At 59.5% G+C, this 17,269-nt stretch overlaps 1 protein-coding gene across 1 annotated transcript in view; it reads left to right on the top strand.

Annotated features, from left to right (window-relative positions):
- Window positions 1-17,216, top strand: part of Ttll12 (tubulin tyrosine ligase like 12) — a 22,802-nt gene extending 5,586 nt beyond the window's left edge. The window contains exons 2-15 of the mRNA XM_015501752.2: window positions 7-109; window positions 3,522-3,691; window positions 5,764-5,962; window positions 6,861-7,020; window positions 7,107-7,240; window positions 9,455-9,531; window positions 10,843-10,959; window positions 11,058-11,252; window positions 11,561-11,672; window positions 12,445-12,596; window positions 12,933-13,014; window positions 14,488-14,556; window positions 15,062-15,200; window positions 15,555-17,216. Of these exons, the coding sequence (XP_015357238.1) occupies window positions 7-109; window positions 3,522-3,691; window positions 5,764-5,962; window positions 6,861-7,020; window positions 7,107-7,240; window positions 9,455-9,531; window positions 10,843-10,959; window positions 11,058-11,252; window positions 11,561-11,672; window positions 12,445-12,596; window positions 12,933-13,014; window positions 14,488-14,556; window positions 15,062-15,200; window positions 15,555-15,706 (1,861 nt within the window). The 3' untranslated portion in view covers window positions 15,707-17,216. The remainder of the gene's footprint in view (window positions 1-6; window positions 110-3,521; window positions 3,692-5,763; window positions 5,963-6,860; window positions 7,021-7,106; window positions 7,241-9,454; window positions 9,532-10,842; window positions 10,960-11,057; window positions 11,253-11,560; window positions 11,673-12,444; window positions 12,597-12,932; window positions 13,015-14,487; window positions 14,557-15,061; window positions 15,201-15,554) is intronic.
- The last annotated feature ends 53 nt before the right edge of the window (window positions 17,217-17,269 follow it).

Consider the following 17,269-nt stretch of genomic DNA (forward strand, 5'->3'; position numbering starts at 1 on the left):
ACACAGTGAGGCGGCGGCCGCGACGTCGCGGCGCGCACGGCCGGCGCTGCGCGCCTCGGGCGTCCCGGAGCGGTACTGGGGCCGCCTGCTGCACAAGCTGGAGCACGAGGTGCGGGCCGGGCGGGGTGCCCAGGCCGGGGGAACCCGGCTGCAGACGGCCCCCGTGGGGCGGCCGGCCGCTCCGGAGCCCGCGGGAAGCGCGCGGCTGCGGCCGGGCGGAGGGCGGTGGGGCCTGGGCGCGCGGCCGCGATTAGCTGGGTCGCGTTGAGCGACCTAGACTCTGTCCCTCGGCGATTCAGCAGCGGCTTGGAGTTTGGGGCTAGAGCTCCAGGGAGACATACGCCTGTGTACCCCGACCCTCCAGGCCCAGGCTGGCCAGGGTGGCGCCGGGAACTTAAGGTGGACTAGGGCGTGTGTCGTGTGCCCGGCCCTCGGCAGCCCTGTGAGGAGTGGGACCCGTCGCCCCTTATACAGATGAGAAAGCCGAGGCTAGGAAGAGACCTGTCAAGCTCAAACCCAGAAGCTGCTCTCAGCCGTGAATTTGTGTAGCTTTAGCTGTTTGGTTCATAGAATTCCGTGGTGTTTCTTCATTTGGTTCAGGCACAGATCACCTTCATTTTGCAGAATAAGAGTTGAGACTGTGGGGCTGGGGATGTGGCTCAAGCGGTAGCACGCTCGCCTGGCATGCGTGCGGCCCGGGTTCGATCCTCAGCACCACATACAAACAAAGATGTTGTGTCCGCCGAGAACTAAAAAATAAAAATATTAAAAATTCTAAAAAAAAAAAAAAAAAGAGTTGAGACTGTGGAAGATGGAGAAAGAAGGTAAAGGAAAGATGAATTGTGTAGAGCTTTCTGGATTTTCTCCCTTTTGTGGAGTCCACTCCCGTGTGCCTGCCTCTCTAAGCCGAGACTTGAGAGGTCTCCTGCTCCTTCTGGCCCAGAGGCCAGATGGGGCCTTTTCCCCCTGGAGCCAGGCTCCTGCCCGGCTCAGCCTCTAGAACCTGGGCAGGCTAAGCGGTGCAGGTGACCCGGGCCAGGAACTAGGAGCCCCGGGAGCCTGACTGCTGAACAGACCTTGCCCTCTCTCAGCAGTTTTTGTCCCTGAGTATTCATTCCCCCGAAAACTTACCGGTGAGCTGCCCTTTGAATTTTGAATTTGCCCATTTCCTGAGCTATATATGCAACAGAATCCTCTAAAATACTGGGCAGTGCCAGCAGGCCCCAGCTCCATGGCAGCCCAAAAACTCAAAGGGAAAGGGCAGCAGCTTAGGGCATTGCTGTGACGTTCGGCGGGTTGGGGGTGTTGGATGCGTCTTTAGCCTTTGATGTTTTCACCTCCGTGCGGGTTTCAGCCGTAGCCCCATCGTAAGTCGAGCATCTGTGCTTGGTGGCAGTGGCACTCCTCTCAGTGCATGTGCTCTGGAACAGGATTTCCTTCCCCCATCACCCTGGCCCTTAATGCTGCCACTGTTTTCTGAGGACTTCCCAGACCTGTGATGGGGATTGGGGCAGGGCAGACCCCAGTTTGTTAAGGTCCTGTTGTGTTGGATGAAAGGAGGATAATGTGGCAATGCCCTGGCCCCTGCCCAGCCCGCCTCAGGAGTGGTAGACCCTCACTCGGGCAGGTCCCTCACCACGGGAGCTCTAGCCTCATGTGGAAAGCAGGAGTAGTGGGAAAGGTGCACCTGGCTGACTGGGAACCTGGTGGGGGAGGGGAGGTGAGAGCTGAGGATTAAGCCACCAGTGTCCAGTTTGTAGAAGATGGTCACCAGTGTCATGTCGTTTCTTCCCTGGCCACCCCATTGCTGTGCCCTACCCTGGGGCAGCCAGTGTTTTTCCATTGACCTCCCAAGCTGTTACCAGCAGAGCTGAGTCACCAAGATGCCAGACACAAACCTGCAGCCATTGTCACAGAGTAAGACCAGGTCTGGGGTGGGAGGGAGCATGCCACCAAGACCAGTACCTGCTGCACACAAGGGCCTCATCCTGTGACCCTAGTGCAACTGCCGACTCCTGCTTGAGCTTTCCACTGGTGACCACTCCCCTTGCTGTCTCCCTGGGGGCCCCTCAAGACCTGTCAAGTGCAGGCTGTGGTCACCTCATTCCATAGCAAGGGAGAAGCCAAGCCAGAATGGGGGTGGGCCCGCTGACCCCCAGGAGGCTGGCGATGGAAGGCTGAGGATTTGGGAGTACTTAGGTGAGCGAAGCCAGGCTCCAGCCCCTGCCTTCTTAGCAGAGAGCGAGGTAGTGGCCTTCCCAGGGCTGCGGCCAGCATTAAAGCAGGACACAAACCTCTGCCCAGCTCTCTGGGAGCCTCTTCCAGGTGATCTGTCTGCCGCACCCTGCTGGGCCCTTCCTTGCCCTTCCCCTGCCCGGAGTTCTTTCCCCTACCTCCCCAGAGCCAGGTCCTTTGGAGTCCACCTATGTATCTTCACCCAGAAACTTCCTCAGGCTCTGCCGCTGCCCACCTGGTACTTGGATGGCCTAGCCCTTCCTCAGCTCTCAGCACCATGCTCATCCTCTGTGACCATGGAGTGCCAGTCCCCACCAGCATCCCAGTGCCGCCTGTGCCTGAGTAGCTAGTGAGCTGCCCCTGAGAGGCTAGAGGTTTCAGGGAGGACTGGAATCAAGTCTCCTCTGGGTGTCGGAACTTAATGTGTGCTGTTAGATCTAATTCCCAAAGCGGTCCTGGAAGATGGGTGGTACCCCTTCACACAAGAGGAGACTGGGTCACAGAGCATGCTGAGACCAAGTGCTCACAAAACTGTCCTGTGGTCCAGGTTCTGTTCTAAGCCTGTTGGTGTGTGGGTCACCTAACCCTCCCAACACCCCCCTGAGGTGGTCCAGTTGTGTCTGTTGGACAGATGTGTAGGAAGTGGAAGAGCCGCCTGTGCCAGGCTGCAGAGTCTAAAGATACCGCCCCCACCCCCATCACTGGCTGGTGGCAGGAGCTAGGACCAGCCTGGCTCCAGGCACAGGAGAAGAGGCCCACTCTACCCTGAGGATGGCGCATACCCCTCTGTTTCCTGCCAGCCCTGGGCTATTGGCTGGTCTGGGCGAGTGACAGGGGGTCTCAGCTACTGTGGTGTGCAATTGCTTCTGGTGAGAGGAAGTGCTCCCCAGCTACCAGGACCCTGACCCCCATTCACCTCTAGTGTGACCAGAGCCACCTTCTGCCCTTAGGACCTTATTTTTCCTGGAAAGCAAGAGACCTAAACTAAAGAGCATTCCCCTGTGTACATAGTCCATTTCCAAGAGTGGTGTCCCATGGGGCCAGCACCTTGGATGATCTCAGCATAGATTATGCCCCTGTGAAGTTCTAGGAGGCCTAGTTTCCCCATCTGCCAGGTTTTTGTGGGTAGGTCGGGTAGTATATAGGTCCTACTCCTTAGAGGAGTCAGGTTCATCCTCAAGGCCTTGATGTGGCCCTCAGCGACCCTGTGGCAGCAGTCATGACTGTGGTGAGGGTCGGGGTAGGGTCTCCTGCCCCACACTTGCTGACCCATGCTCTGGCCCCAGGTCTTCGACGCCGGGGAGATGTTCGGGATAATGCAGGTGGAGGAGGTGGAAGAGGAGGAGGATCCAGCTGCCGGGGAGGCACGAAGGAAGCAGCCCAACCCCGGGAGTGAACTGTGCTACAAGGTCATCGTGACCAGTGAGAGCGGGCTTCGGGCCGCAGACCCCAACAGGTAGGATCCCAGGCCCTCCATCCAGGGCCCAGCCCACTCTTACAAAGCTACAAAGCTTGCACCAAATGTTGGCTGTTAGGGCAAAACTAAGTGCAGACACTCTGCTTCCTGTGTGCCAAGCAGCATCTTGGTCCCAGGACAAGCCAGTGCAGTGCATGCATGGCCAGTGCTGTTCCCACAGGGCTTCACAGTAGTGTCTGTTCCAACATGGTGAAGTCCCCTGAGTGCCTGCCTGTGATCTCACCATTGTCACAGTGGCCCCCTTGCAGGGTGTAAGACTTTGGTTTTGCTGAAGCTTTTGGGCATGGTTGCCCAGTTGGCTGAGGCTGGGTGCTGCAGGTGCCTGCCTGTTCCTAAGCATGGCTTCTCCTTGGACCCTTTCTTGGAAACAGGAACCTCTGAGACCCAGAGCAAGGCTGGTCCTGCCCACAGTTTCCTGTCTCCCAGGGACCACACTAGAGATATCTCCTGCCAAAGTCCTTGTTGGAATCTTAAACTTGTGCTGGCCCCTAAGGCTTACAGGGTCTGTCTCCTGGGGAGCTTTTTCCGCCTCTTCCACCTGCCCAGCACCCCCACCTATCATGCAGTTGGGCCCAGGCTCGCCTCCTCCCCCAGGGCAGTGCGGTGAGTCAAGCAGCCGCCTCAGCTTGGGGCACACTCAGCCCTTGTCACACACCCCACCTACAGCAGGCCTGGGAGGGGCTGGGGACCTGGCCTGGGTTTGGAGCCTTGGGTGTTAATTTCAGCTTCAGCTTTCCCCAGTTGCCCAGCCCCAACAAGCTCCTAGGCCCTCTCTTCCTGAGCACCCATTGGGTACAACATCTTGTCACGTTGCCCAGGGTCACCCCTGCATCCATCTTCAAGGGCCTAGCTCCGCCCTGAGTTCTGGAGTCTTCAAATCTCTGTCTCTGGATATGTAGCAAACCAAAAATCTAATATAAGCACAGCAAAATAAACTTTCCTGAACTTGCCCTGAACTTAAGGACCAGTGCGTTAGCTGACCCTTTCATTTTAAAGGGGTTGGATTCAGCCAGGAACAACCATGCCCATGAGCCACTTGAGTGCTTGGTCCCTCCTAAGCTAGTAGGGCCTCAAACCCGGGCAGCCCCATCCTGGGGGTGGCAAGAAGGCCTGGCCTCAGACCTGCAGGGGAGCACATGCCTGCCATGCTCTTGCAGGAGCTGTGTACTGTGTGCAGGGCTCAGCTCTCCCTCCAGAGGCCTGGTGTGCATGGGCACATTCTGTGGGGCAGCTCCTTTGCACTCCCACTTGGCCTCCTGGTGTGGGGACCTTTGTTTTAGATGACCGCCTGCCCCTGTAGGGAGCAAGGTGGGGAGCCCAGGCCTGTTCTGCACCCACTTAGTCCAGCCATGGACTCTTACATGAGTGACCACTGTTGCTTTTCACCAGCACTCAGCCAAGGCAAGAGTGCTGGCTATTTGGAACCTTTTTTTTTTTTTGCACCGAGGATTGAACCAAGGGGCACTTAACCACTGAGCCACATCCCCAGCCCTGTGTAATGTATTTAGACAGGATCTTGCTAAGTTGCTTAGGGCCTTAGAGATGGCTTTCAATTTGGGATCCTCCTGCCTCAGCCTCCCAAGCTGCTGGGATTACAGGCATGTGCCACCCCACTGGTTCCACTTAGCACATTTAATTAACAGAATGATGGGTTTCATTGTGGCATGGTCATGTACTCAAATAACACTCTAGTCATCCCTTTCTCTTCCCCATCCCTGCCCTCCTATCCCCTTCCTCTCCAGTAGCCTCCCTCATGCTGGATCTCCAGACCCGTGTGGTGCTGACATCCACCTGGTCATGGGAAATGGGGAACCCCAGTGACCTGCATTAGAGCTCAGAGGAGGTGGCTAGCTGGAAGCCGTATACTGGGTGACAGAGCTGGGGTCTTGGCCAAAACCCATCCAAAACCATCCATAACCATGTTGGTGGGTTAACTGGGTCTCAGAAGGATGGGTACAGGACCTAGCCTTGGGTGTCTTCTCCCTTCTGGTCCTCCTCTTTCCCCCTTTCCCTTTTGCCATGCCTGCTCGGCAACTCACATGTGTCTACAGCATCTTCCTCATCGACCACGCCTGGACGTGTCGCGTGGAGCATGCCCGCCAGCAGCTACAGCAGGTGCCAGGGCTGCTGCACCGCATGGCCTCCTTGATGGGCATCGAGTTTCATGGTGAGCTGCCCAGCCTGGAGGCTGTGGCCCTGGTTCTAGAAGATATGTGGAAGTTCAACCAGACCTACCAGGTGGCCCATGGGGTAAGCCAGCCACTGGGTCCCAGGGAAAGGGAGCACAGGCGGGGCCTTTGGGCCATCAGGGCTGGTGGGAGCCCCCACAGTGAACAGGGGTCGGAGGTGGAGGCAGAGGGCCGCACCTGGCAGGGCTGGGTGGGCGGCCCAGGTGTGGAGGAGCTGGGCCTGCCCTGCCAGCAGGCCCAGGGCAGCGGCTTGCACCTCTGGCCCAGGGTCTGCCTCTCTGTGGGCTCAGTCCCGGGCCACCTCCTTTGGAAGGGGCATTTTTTCATGTGGCCTCATCAGGAGAGGCTGACCCCCTTGCTCAGGACCAGCCAAGGCTGGGCCCCAGGTGCTCGCCCAGGCTTGGAGCTCACAGGACCCAGCTCTCAGACCCCTGAACCTGAGCCCAGACAACTGAGCTGCCTCTGCCCTGTTCCCTTCTGTCCTCTGGTTCTGCACCAGCCTTAGGAGGGGAGTCCAGGCCCTTTGGCCTGACCGGGGCCTTCACTACCACCTATGGCCTCTGCAGGCCCCAGCCCCTCGCCACTCTTAGTTCAGGAAGTCATGCTTGCTCCTCCTCGGCGCCGCTGCCTCCAGAGAGCCTTCCCTGAACTCAGACTCCCTTCCCCACCACACGGAAAGTCCAGACTGTCCGCATGGGGATGAGCCAACTGCCTTTTTACCACACAGGTTGTCACACTGTGTTACATGGGCTCTGTCCTGGTCTACAAGGGCAGGGCCCCTGTCCAGGAGGGACTGAACTGTCCCTCCAGACTCAGGAGAGCTGGGCATAGGAGAAAAGTGACAACTGCAATCACTCCATGCTTCTGTGGGCCGTGGTGGGCAGGCCGGTGGAGGGCACAGGGCAGAAGGAGCAGGCGGTGGACATGTGGGTGAGGGCTGCCCTGTGCCCTGCCCACAGACAGCTGAGGAGAAGGTGCCGGTGTGGTACATCATGGACGAGTTTGGCTCGCGGATCCAGCACGCAGACGTGCCCAGCTTCGCCACGGCACCCTTCTTCTACATGCCCCAGCAAGTGGCCTACACGCTGCTGTGGCCGCTGAGGGACTTGGACACAGGCGGTAAGTCAGAGCCTCCCCACCCTGTAGGACGGGCCTCGGCCAGCTCCTTGACGCCCCCACTGATGGGCACGCGTGTCTTGGCGCAGAGGAGGTGACCCGGGACTTTGCCTACGGAGAGGCAGACCCTCTGATCCGGAAATGCATGCTGCTGCCCTGGGCCCCCACCGACATGTCGGACCTCAGCTCCTCCACGCCCGAGCCGCCCGCCGAGTACTACCAGGTGTGGCCCTGCCTCCACCTCCAACCCAGGCCTGTTGGTCTGGTGGCTGCTGGAACGTTCTCCATCCGTCACCACGTTACTGAACACTGCTGGGTGCCAGGCGCCGAGCTGGTTACTGGGAGCGGGAAGGTGTTTGGGGCCATCTGAGGCAGGTCTTGCTGGAGCACGAGCAGCCTGCAACCACATGCGTAAACACTAGGTGACAGGAGCTGCTCCTCGAAGGACGTCAGCAGATGCTGCTTGTTACCAAGGAGGCGCGGGCCTGCTCTGTCCCATGTCTCATCTGGAGAGATTTCCCTCCTGGGCAGAAGGACACTGGGCTTCCCTGGCTGTCCTCAGGTGACTGGTTCTGGGACCCTCATGGATTCCAGAATTTCCAGGTGGTGTGGTGTTCCCGTAGAACCTACACTTGTCACCTAAGACCGGAAGTGTTGTGTGAACCCTTGTTCATGTTGTTAGGGACAAGGGAGAGTCCGCATATTCAGGACAGATAGAAATTTTTGACTGACCATCTGTTGGTTGAATGTGAGGAAGCAGACCCAGGGATAGGAAGGGCCGACCCCATTCAACACGACGCAGCCCCTCTCCCGCACACGGCAGGCCCTTGTCACTGAAATCAAAGTGATGCTCTGACTGGGCAGCTCCCCGTCAGGCCCCACCAGGATGTCGCTGGCCCACTCGAGCATCGGGCTGGTGACAGGAGCTCATGCAGGGCCTGATACCAGGGGCTGTGGGTTAGGGACTGAGGGTCAGTGAGGCCCAGGGAGGCGGGTCCTATAAGAACACAGCTTCTGCCAGAGCCTCCCTCTGCCTGTGGCCTGCCACTGTGTCCCGTCAACTGGATCCAGCACACATGGGAGCTTGAACCTAGCACCACAGAAGCTCATTCTCCTGTGTTCCTTACAACCTTACAGTCCTGTTACATCTTCATTTTATTGAGGATGGGGAAGTTGGGGCACAGAGAAGTTAATTAATTAACTTACCAGAGGTCACATAGCTAGTGCAGAGCCTGAATCTGAAACCAAGGGCACACGTTAGCCCACAGGCAGAGGCCACAGACCTTGCCTCACTGTGTTGGAAGCTGCTGAGCCACACAGACTGTGGTGCTTGGTATCTGGAAGGCTGCGGATGGGACTGAACAGGGCAGCTGGTGTTGGAGTGGTCGCTGCTATTGGCAGGGGTGGGCCTGGGCCTGAGCCTAGCAACACCTCCGTGGACATCAGTGGTGACCAAATGGCCCCTGCCAAGGGACTGCCCTTGTCTGTCCAGAGGCATGTCCATGCCCACGGTGTGCTCAGTGAGCTCGGGCCTGTGAAGCAGGGGTGCAGGGGACGAGGTGTGAGTCTGCCTTGGGGACAGTTGCATCCTGGTCTTGGCTGTTAGTGGAAGGCAGATCTTTGCCTGGGGGCTCTGTGCTGACAGGAGCCAGGGCAGCCCCGCATCTGAGACATCCGTGCTTTCCTGCGCCCAGGTTCACTCTGGGTGCTGACTGAGCGGTCCAGACCCTAGCAGCTCACAGCAGCAAACCTGTCACCTCACACAGTTCCCTTGGGCAGGAGTGGCTCAGTGCTGCTTTCCGGCCCGGGCCTCGGCATATGGGCCTCTGTGGGCTGCTGAAGCCTTGCCCCACACGGAGACCGACTTCCTTGGAGCTAGTGGCTGAGAGAAAGTGAGGCGGAGCCACAGGGCCTGTGGTCTGGCCGGAGCAGCACACTGTAGCTGCTGCCTTCCCTTCATTAGCAGTGGCTCCCCGGGTCCAGCCCACTGAGGTAATAGACCAAGAGCTGCCTTGTAAAGGGAGTGTCAGCCCCGAGTCCTCCACTCCTTTCCTAAGGCCCAGGTCTGGCTGTGACCCCCTGCCCCACCTCCCTCCCTAGTTTTGTGGGCAGGCTGTAAACCATTGCAGCATATGCTTGGAGCAGCCCTGCCCGCTGGAGCCCCCCAGCCCCTCCTAGGACAGGCCTGCCACCCGCTTACTCCCTGTGATCTGGAGATGATCCTGAGGAAGTTGGAAAATGTTTTCCTTGTTCTTTTGACACCAAAGAAGAGCTGCTGGGTACCTAGGGGCCATGAGTTCCAGAATCCCAGGTGGGGGTGGCCAGGGGCAGCGAGTGCCCAGCTCTGCAGGGCCCCACCTCAGGGCCGGGCTGGGAGGCACCTTCTCCTGCTCCCTTCACTAAGGTCTGTTTCTGCCTTTGGTGTGTTTCCTTCTAGGCCATTCTGGAGGAGAACAAGGAGAAACTGCCACTTGCCATCAGCCCTGCAGCCCATCCCCATGACCACGTCTTCAAGTAGGTGCCCCTTCTCTACCCTGGGGCTCCTGGGTTGCCAGCTCCACACTCCAGGCCCAGGCCCAAGCCCCAGAGCACTGCCAGGCTCATGAGCCCTGAGTCCTGGCAGCTTGCTGTCTGCGCAGAGATCATAGAGGAGATGCAGCAGAGCAGGGAAGGCCCTGGACTCTCCCTTGGGATTCAGGATGGAAGGAGGCGTAAAAACCCTGGTGGGGTGAGGACACTCCAGGCTGAAGCTGGGGCCACCGCCAGTCCCGGCTCAGCCATGCAGGGGCACCCCCAGGTATCTGTGTGCATTTGATCTTAGACCTGAACAAAGGCTGGCCACTCCCCAGAATGGGTGCCTGTGCTGACTGAGTGTGCTGGGTGCTGGAAGAGCCACCTGGGCTGCCAGGAGAGGCCCTTCCCGGGGCCTGCAGGTGTAGACTAGTGGATCATAACAACTAAGCGGGCAAGTCCAGGCTGGGCCCTGCAGATAGGTAGCCCTTCCACTTTCTCAGTCTTGGATGGCTGAGCACGCTTGTCCTTCCAGGAAGGTGGGAACTGTCACTCGGCTTACAGGTTAGAAGCAGAAGTACAGGCACCGTGCCCACCTGGTGCTGAGCAAGGCCTGGGCAGGTCCACCTCAGTCGGGACGGATGGGTCTCTGCCTTCATGCAAGCCCTTCCTGGAAACCCCCAGACACCTCCCTGGGCTGCCTAACCTGGTCCAGCCAGAAATGGACAGCACCTGCACTCTGCCCCCACAGAGCCTCCACCCCTTTCCTGAGGACAGAGGCTGCGCTGGCCTTTCCTGAGGCCCCAGTCTGGCTGTGACCCCTGCCCCTCCCCTCCTTGGGGCAGAAGCACATGGAGGCCCCACTTGTGGTCCTCCTGCTCACAGTCACTTCCACCATGTGCCCTGCCTCAGAGCGCTGCCCGCCTGGCTCCCCTGCCCTGTGCCCCTCCCACCTTCACATTCAGCTCCACCCCTTCAATGAGCAGGGTCCACCCCTCCCCCAGCAGGGGCTCCAGGACTCTTGTCTTGACCCCACACTGGCCTGCTTGGCCCTCAGCTTCAGAGGAGCGTTCTGGGGATATCAGCCCCTCTCGGCAGGCTCTTAGCACGTCCAGGGGAAATTGGCCCGCTCCATCCTCCTTTTCCACATGGGGGAGGCCCAGCCTTCACTCAGAAGGACTATTTCATTCTGAAGACAAACAGGAGGCAGGCCATGTGCCATCCTGCAGTGGGACATAAGAGCACGGGCTGTCCCCGTCCTTCAGCAGATAGTAGAGGGAGCAGGTCTAGACCACCCTGCCCTCCCCTCCCCAGGGTCCACACGGACGTGCAGCAGGTGCTCAGCCACCTCACCCACCCACGCTTCACCTTCACCCCGAGCGAGGCAGACGCCGACATCCTCTACCACTTCTCCCACTTCAAGGACTACAGGTGGGGTGCCCCCGGCCTCAGCAGGCTCCCGCTCCCCTCCCTCACCCACCCAAGCCCTCCTTCGCCCTGAGCCCACCCGTTCCTGCTGCCACCTGCAGGAGCCTCAGCCAGGAGCGGCCGCAGGTGCTGCTGAACCAGTTCCCCTGCGAGAACCTGCTGACGGTGAAGGACTGCCTGGCTTCCATCGCACGCCGGGCAGGGGGCCCCGAGGGGCCCCCCTGGTTGCCCCGGACCTTCAACCTGCGCACGGAGCTGCCCCAGTTTGTCAGCTACTTCCAGCAGCGGGAGAGGCGGTAAGCCCCCAGATAGGGCGCCTGGAAACAGGCCCCTGTGGCATCCCATTCACAGCTGGTGCCGGCAGCTCGTTAGCTGAACACCACCTGTGCTGGTGTGTGCTGCCCACAAGCACCCTCACCTCTCTAAGGCCTCTGCACCCAACCTCTGAAAGCCCCCTACTCCTGGGCCCGCCTCCAGTGCCACCTCTGTGACATTCCTAGGGCCCCTTAGGAGATGTTGGCCTCCCCCTCAGTGGCCAGGGTCCTGGGGTGCTTGGCTGGGAGGGCAGGCCTCAGGGTGTAGCCTGGCCGTGCCCTCCTTGCAGGGGGGAGGACAACCACTGGATCTGCAAGCCCTGGAACCTGGCCCGCAGCCTGGACACCCATGTCACCAGGAGCCTCCCCAGCATCATCCGGCACCGGGAGAGCACTCCCAAGGTGGGCAGCCTGGCGGAGCTTGAGGGCTGGGACCCCTGCAGCTAGGTCCAGGTGTCGGCAGTGACTGGGGTCGCCGGGCACACAGGGATTGGAACTGGGGCAGGGCCCTCTTGGAAGCCCTGTCCTTCCTTCCACAGCCACTGCCAGTGCCAGTAGGGGAGGGCCAGTGTGGCACTCCAGGTGGGAGCAGCAGAGACCCTCAGTTAGAACTGTCCAGTGTAGCCAGCCACAGCCAGGCACAGTGGCACACTGTAATCCCAGCAGCTCAGGAGGCTGAGGCAGGAGGAGCGCGAGTTCAGAGAACTTGCTGCGCCACGTAATGTAACAGCCCAGCAGGAGCAGTGGCCAGGCATGGAGCCCCTGGGCCTGTGGTGGCCTCCAGGGGCAGCACAGGGGGTCACAGGACTGGAGACTCATCCAGGCTGTGGCTGCCGTGGTGGGTCATGCATGTGGACAGGGCTGGAAGGCCCACAGTGGCAGCTTGGGACAGTGGGACAGAATGGTAGAGTCTGGGGGAGGATCTGTGTTGTTTCAAACGCTGAAACGGAGAGTTTTTTTCCTTCAACTAAAGTCGAGATGAACATGGAGACACTAGCTGCTGGCTAGAGCAGGGTTTGCAAGGCAGATGTGGGGTAAAGTGCCACTATGACTGGCCCTGGGTGCCCTCGGTGGGCAGATGGAGGAGCTGTCCCACAGGTGCAGGAGCTCAGGGTACTGCCTCCCACGCAGGGGAGGTAAGAGCGGTCAGCGAGCCGGCATCTGTGTCCTCCAGGTGGTATCCAAGTACATCGAAAGCCCCGTCCTGTTCCTTAGAGAAGACGTGGGCAGCGTCAAGTTCGATGTCCGCTATGTGGTGCTGCTGCGCTCTGTGAAGCCGCTGCAGCTGTTCGCCTATGACGTGTTCTGGCTACGCTTCTCCAACCGGTAATGGGCTGGCTGGTGAGGTCCAGTGGGGTCTGGGCCCGGGACCTTCCTTTATGGTGGGTCACAAAGCCTGTGCTGGGACTTCCCACACCCACCCAGCCAGCAGCCCCTGGGTATCGGGTAGTGATGACGCGCCTTGGTCCTCCTGAGTGACCATGCCTTGGCTGTGACCTGTGACAGGTGACAGCGGGAGAGCCAGGGTGCGTCACAGGGAATCTTCACATCATGCTGCCCACCAGCCCCCACCCACTGGTGAGACAGGTGCAGAACTGGGGGCCACTGGGGAGCCGCTGCGCACTGGGAGCCCACAAGCTGGCATGTCTGCTTGTCCCCCAGGCCCTTCTCACTTGACGACCTTGACGACTATGAGAAACACTTCACCGTCATGAACTACGACCCAGACGTGGTGCTGAAGCAGGTGGGGCAGCCACGAGGCACCTGCAGGGTTCCTGTGTCCCCTCGGGGTGTCCTGTTCTCCCTGCCACTTGAAGTGCGCTGTGCCTGAGGATGTGGGGGCAGGCGGGCGGCCTGTCCCAAGGCTGGTCACAGCAGAGTGGGGCTCAGCAGGTTTCCCCCAGGAAGCTGCCTCGCCTGGGAAGACACAGCTGTCCCTTCAGCACTCTGAGCACAGGAATGGAGGGGGCCACGGAGGTGCCTGTTGCCTGGCCCCACAGGAGACAGGGCAGCCCCCGCCCCGTGCCCACCTGGCCCTGCCCCTGCCAGCCTGTGGCCCTTCCTGGAGCCACATCTCCCATCTTCCCTGTGCGTCTGTCCCTCCTGGCACACGGTACATGGCAGTGGGGCTGGGGGTGCTGGCAGGAGGCCTCAGGCGGTGCACCTGAGCCAGGCAGGCACAGCCTGGGCAGAGCTCGGGTCCTCGGAGGAGGAAAGGAGGACCAGGCCATGGCATTCACTGCCCCAAAGCTCTCTGCCCTGCCGGCTGGTTGGCAAGGGTTGAAGACAAGCCGTTAGGGCCCCCAGCTGCCTGCCTGCTCCCTCTCCTGAGGCATGACCACCGTCCAGGCACCTGGACTCCTCAGCATGTGCTCGAGCACGCCCCCCGAATCTCTGCCACCAAGCGCCATGCTCCTGGATGGGCTTCACTAAGTGCAACCCCAGGGCGCCCTGTGGCTTCCTAATTCCCACGGTTATTCACCTGAGCCAAGTGGGGCATTCTTGGAGGCATCCTGCTGACCCTACCTGAGAGGGACCTGGAGAACGGGAGCTGCTGGGTAGCAGTGCTGGGCTCATGCACACCCGGCCAGGGCCATGTGGTCCTGCTGCTGCTTGTCCCTCTTTCGTCCTTGGTCACGTTGAAGGCCAGCACCCAGAACAGCCATGAGGGCCCCAGAACGTGGTTGGTGCCGAGTCCCTTCTCTGCATTGTGAGGGGGTCATCTCCAGAAGCCCTGTGCACGAGAACTCGTGTCCTGTCCACGTGCTGGGCTTCCTTGGGGCTCGCCCTGTCTTGCCCTTCTCTGGAAGAAATCCGAGCCAGCTTATTCAGGCCCTTCTTGGGGTAGAGTCTTAGTCTGGTGGAGATCTCGCTGTTTTTCAGCAGTGCAGGGACACAGGTAGGGCCCTGAAGACTGGGTCCAGGCTCTGTTTCAGGTGGGCTGTCCTGGTCTGGGTGCTGAGCTGCCCTGACCCTGCTGTCTGACTCAGCCTCCCGACAGCCTTGAAATCAGCTTGCTGTGTAGGTGTGTTCCCCGTCACAGGAGGAGACAGGCTTGGAGGTTGACATGCTTTGCCAGAGTCTCACAGAAGCCAGAGTTTAAACCCAGTCTCTTTTCCCCTTTGTAACCTGGGGGGCTTGGGCCACATGCTGTCCTGCGGTGCTGTCCTATTGCCCCAGCAAAGCAAGAGTGACCGCCTGGCCCTGTGTATTGCAGGTACACTACAATGAATTCATCCCTGAGTTTGAAAAGCAATACCCAGAGTTCCCCTGGAGTGGTGTCCAGGTGAGTCCCAAGCTCCACTGGGGGCGGGGCCAGGCTGCACACCTGTAGGAACCGCCCCTCACACTCTGGGACTGGGTGGCTCTGAGCACGTGGGTCAGCCAGAGGGCAGCAGGCTCCATCTGCTAGAGTGACCTGAGTCCCCTGGAGGCAGGCTGGGCCTGTGAGTCCCTGGTTGAGCCACAGGGGTGCTAGGGCAGGAGATGGAGCAGGTTTGCTGAAAGTGGACCTGGGGGCTGAGGTGTAGCTCTGGGGTAGGACATTTGCCTGGAAATTGCAAGTTCCTGGGTTTGATCCCCAACACCAGAAATAAAGTAGACTCCCAGAGAAGGGAAAATGTCAGGTAGAAGTGACATGGATAGGTCTAGAGACAAAGGGTGTAGGGGGTGTTGACTTGGGCCATTTCAGGGCTAGGGTTCAGGCAGGGACAATGAATTGAGGCAGCTGTGGGAGGCCAGTCCCGGCATTAGGACCAACAGGCCCCTTGACTCACCCTCCCCGTCCCTAGGCTGAGATCTTCCGGGCCATCATGGAGCTGTTCCAGGTGGCATGTGCCAAGCCACCACCCCAGGGCCTCTGCGACTACGCCGCATCCCGGGCCGTGTACGCCATTGACCTCATGCTGAAGTGGGACAGCCGCCCTGATGGTGAGGAACCACCCAGGCGCCCTGAGCTGGAATGAGCCAGGAGTCTAGACTGAGCGGCCTGGCCCTCTGCAGGGGGGACACCTGCCATGCAGAGGGAGCCCCTGTCTCCCTGGCCCCAGCCAGGCCCTCTTGGTGACAGCCCACCCTGCCAGCACTGCCTCCTCTTCCCCTCTGGGCTGAACTCGGCGTCTGCCCTTGCTGTGATGCACTCTCGTCCCTAGGGCTACAGTCTGCTCCTGCCTGGCCATGGGGGCAGGTGGCAGTCCAGGCCAGCCTGCAGAACCAGGAGACTTATTTCCAGGTCCCCATCCCTTGGTCCCCTGCAACCTTTTCACCTGCTTCCCTCATCCCCAGGAAAGCGGGTGATGCAGCCCCAGATCCTGGAGGTGAACTTCAACCCAGACTGTGAGCGAGCCTGCAGGTACCACCCCAGCTTCTTCAACGATGTCTTCAGCACCCTGTTTCTGGACCAGCCCAGCGATTGCCATGTCACCCGCCTCGTCTAGGGCCTCCCACCTGTTCTTGCTGGCCAGGTTGGGGCCTCAGTTCTCTGAGCTCCTCCTGCCAAGACCCTGACCTGCCACCTCCTCTTCTCCAGTCCCTGACCAAGTCATAGCCTCAGCCCAAATCCTCTGCCTTCCTGGCCCTGTCCCTGTATCACCCACTGGGATTGAGGGTCCTCCTCTCTGCTGTGGGTCAGTGAGGACACCACTGGGGCCAAGTGGTACCCCAGCCCCCTCTACACCCCTCACCACTGACTACGCGAGTGAGTCCCCAACTTTATCAAGGGCTTTGTTCCTGGCACCGGGAGAGTGTGGATCCTGAGCTGCTGTTTCCAGAGGTTAGGGGACAAGGGTTCCTTAGAAATGGGGCTCTGAGGGAAATGTTTGGGAACTCTGCATAGAATGAGGCCTCGTTGGGTCTCTTTCCACAGTGTGCCCTCTTGCCTCGTGGCTCCCCCAAGCGGGGTGACAGATGCCCCAGAAAGCCTGGGAAACCCTGGCCACCAGCCACACTCCAGCCCCCACCAGCAGACCTCTGCCCACGGCCACGCAGGAGGGCCGGCTTCTCCCTTCTCATGTTTGAGAGTGGCCTGTCCTCTGGAAAGTTGGCCTACTCGAGTTCCCACCAGGGCCCACCTGCTCACCAGGCACCTCGCCACCCTCTGAGATGGGCTGAGGTGCTCTGGAGAGGGTCTCAAGGACGAGTGTGGGTGGCAGAGCACCAGGCAGGAGTGGCTGAGAAATGGCCGTGGCTAGCAAGATGATTCCAAGGAGGACCTCAGTTCAAGACAGGTGCTGTTGTCACTAAGGTCCAGAGTCAAAGTGTGGGCATTTTGTTTTTAAACTTATGGGAAGAAAATGTAAAATTTTAGTTCTTTCCTAATTTTTTTCTGGAATTTGTGGTCACGTGCCAGCGTTCCTTTGTTTCATGGTCTTGGAGTGTTGTTCTGTGGTCCTGAGATGGAACCCAGGGCTTCTCACTTGCTAGACAAGTGCTGTACCACTGAGCTACATCCCCAGCCCTTTTTTATTTGGGGACAGGATCTCACTAAGTTGCTCAGGCTGGCCTTGAACTTGTGATTCTCCTGCCTCAGCCACTCAGTAGCTGGATCATAGGTGTGTGCCCAGCAGCTGCCAATGGTTCCGGTGTAGCTGCAGTGCAGTGGGCAAGTCTGTGTCCAGGTAGGCAAGAGCTGCTTCCAGAACTTTCCAGCACACAGGAGGACAGGACAGGGATGTGGTGTCTGTTTCATTTTTGAAGCTAAAAGCAATTCTTTTCATAACAAAACTGGGTGTGATTCTGCCCACCATCTGTCTCCAGACACATGGACCACCTCTTTGACTCCCCTCACCCTTTAGCTGGACATGGCCCTCCCTCCGCCCAGCAGGGCCATGGCTGTGGAGGGCAGGGTTGATGCCGCCTCTGGTTTCCTCACCTGGAGGGTGGGCTGCTAGCCTCCCAGCTCTCACCCTGCTTAATTTGTACTGCAATAAAGTATGGCTTCTTCTTTGATGGCTGCTCCTTTCTCTGGGGTCCTGGAAGCACAGGCCTAGGCTGGTGTGGCA

This window comes from Marmota marmota, unplaced genomic scaffold (assembly GCF_001458135.2).
Source record: "Marmota marmota marmota unplaced genomic scaffold, marMar, whole genome shotgun sequence".
NCBI lineage: Eukaryota > Metazoa > Chordata > Mammalia > Rodentia > Sciuridae > Marmota > Marmota marmota.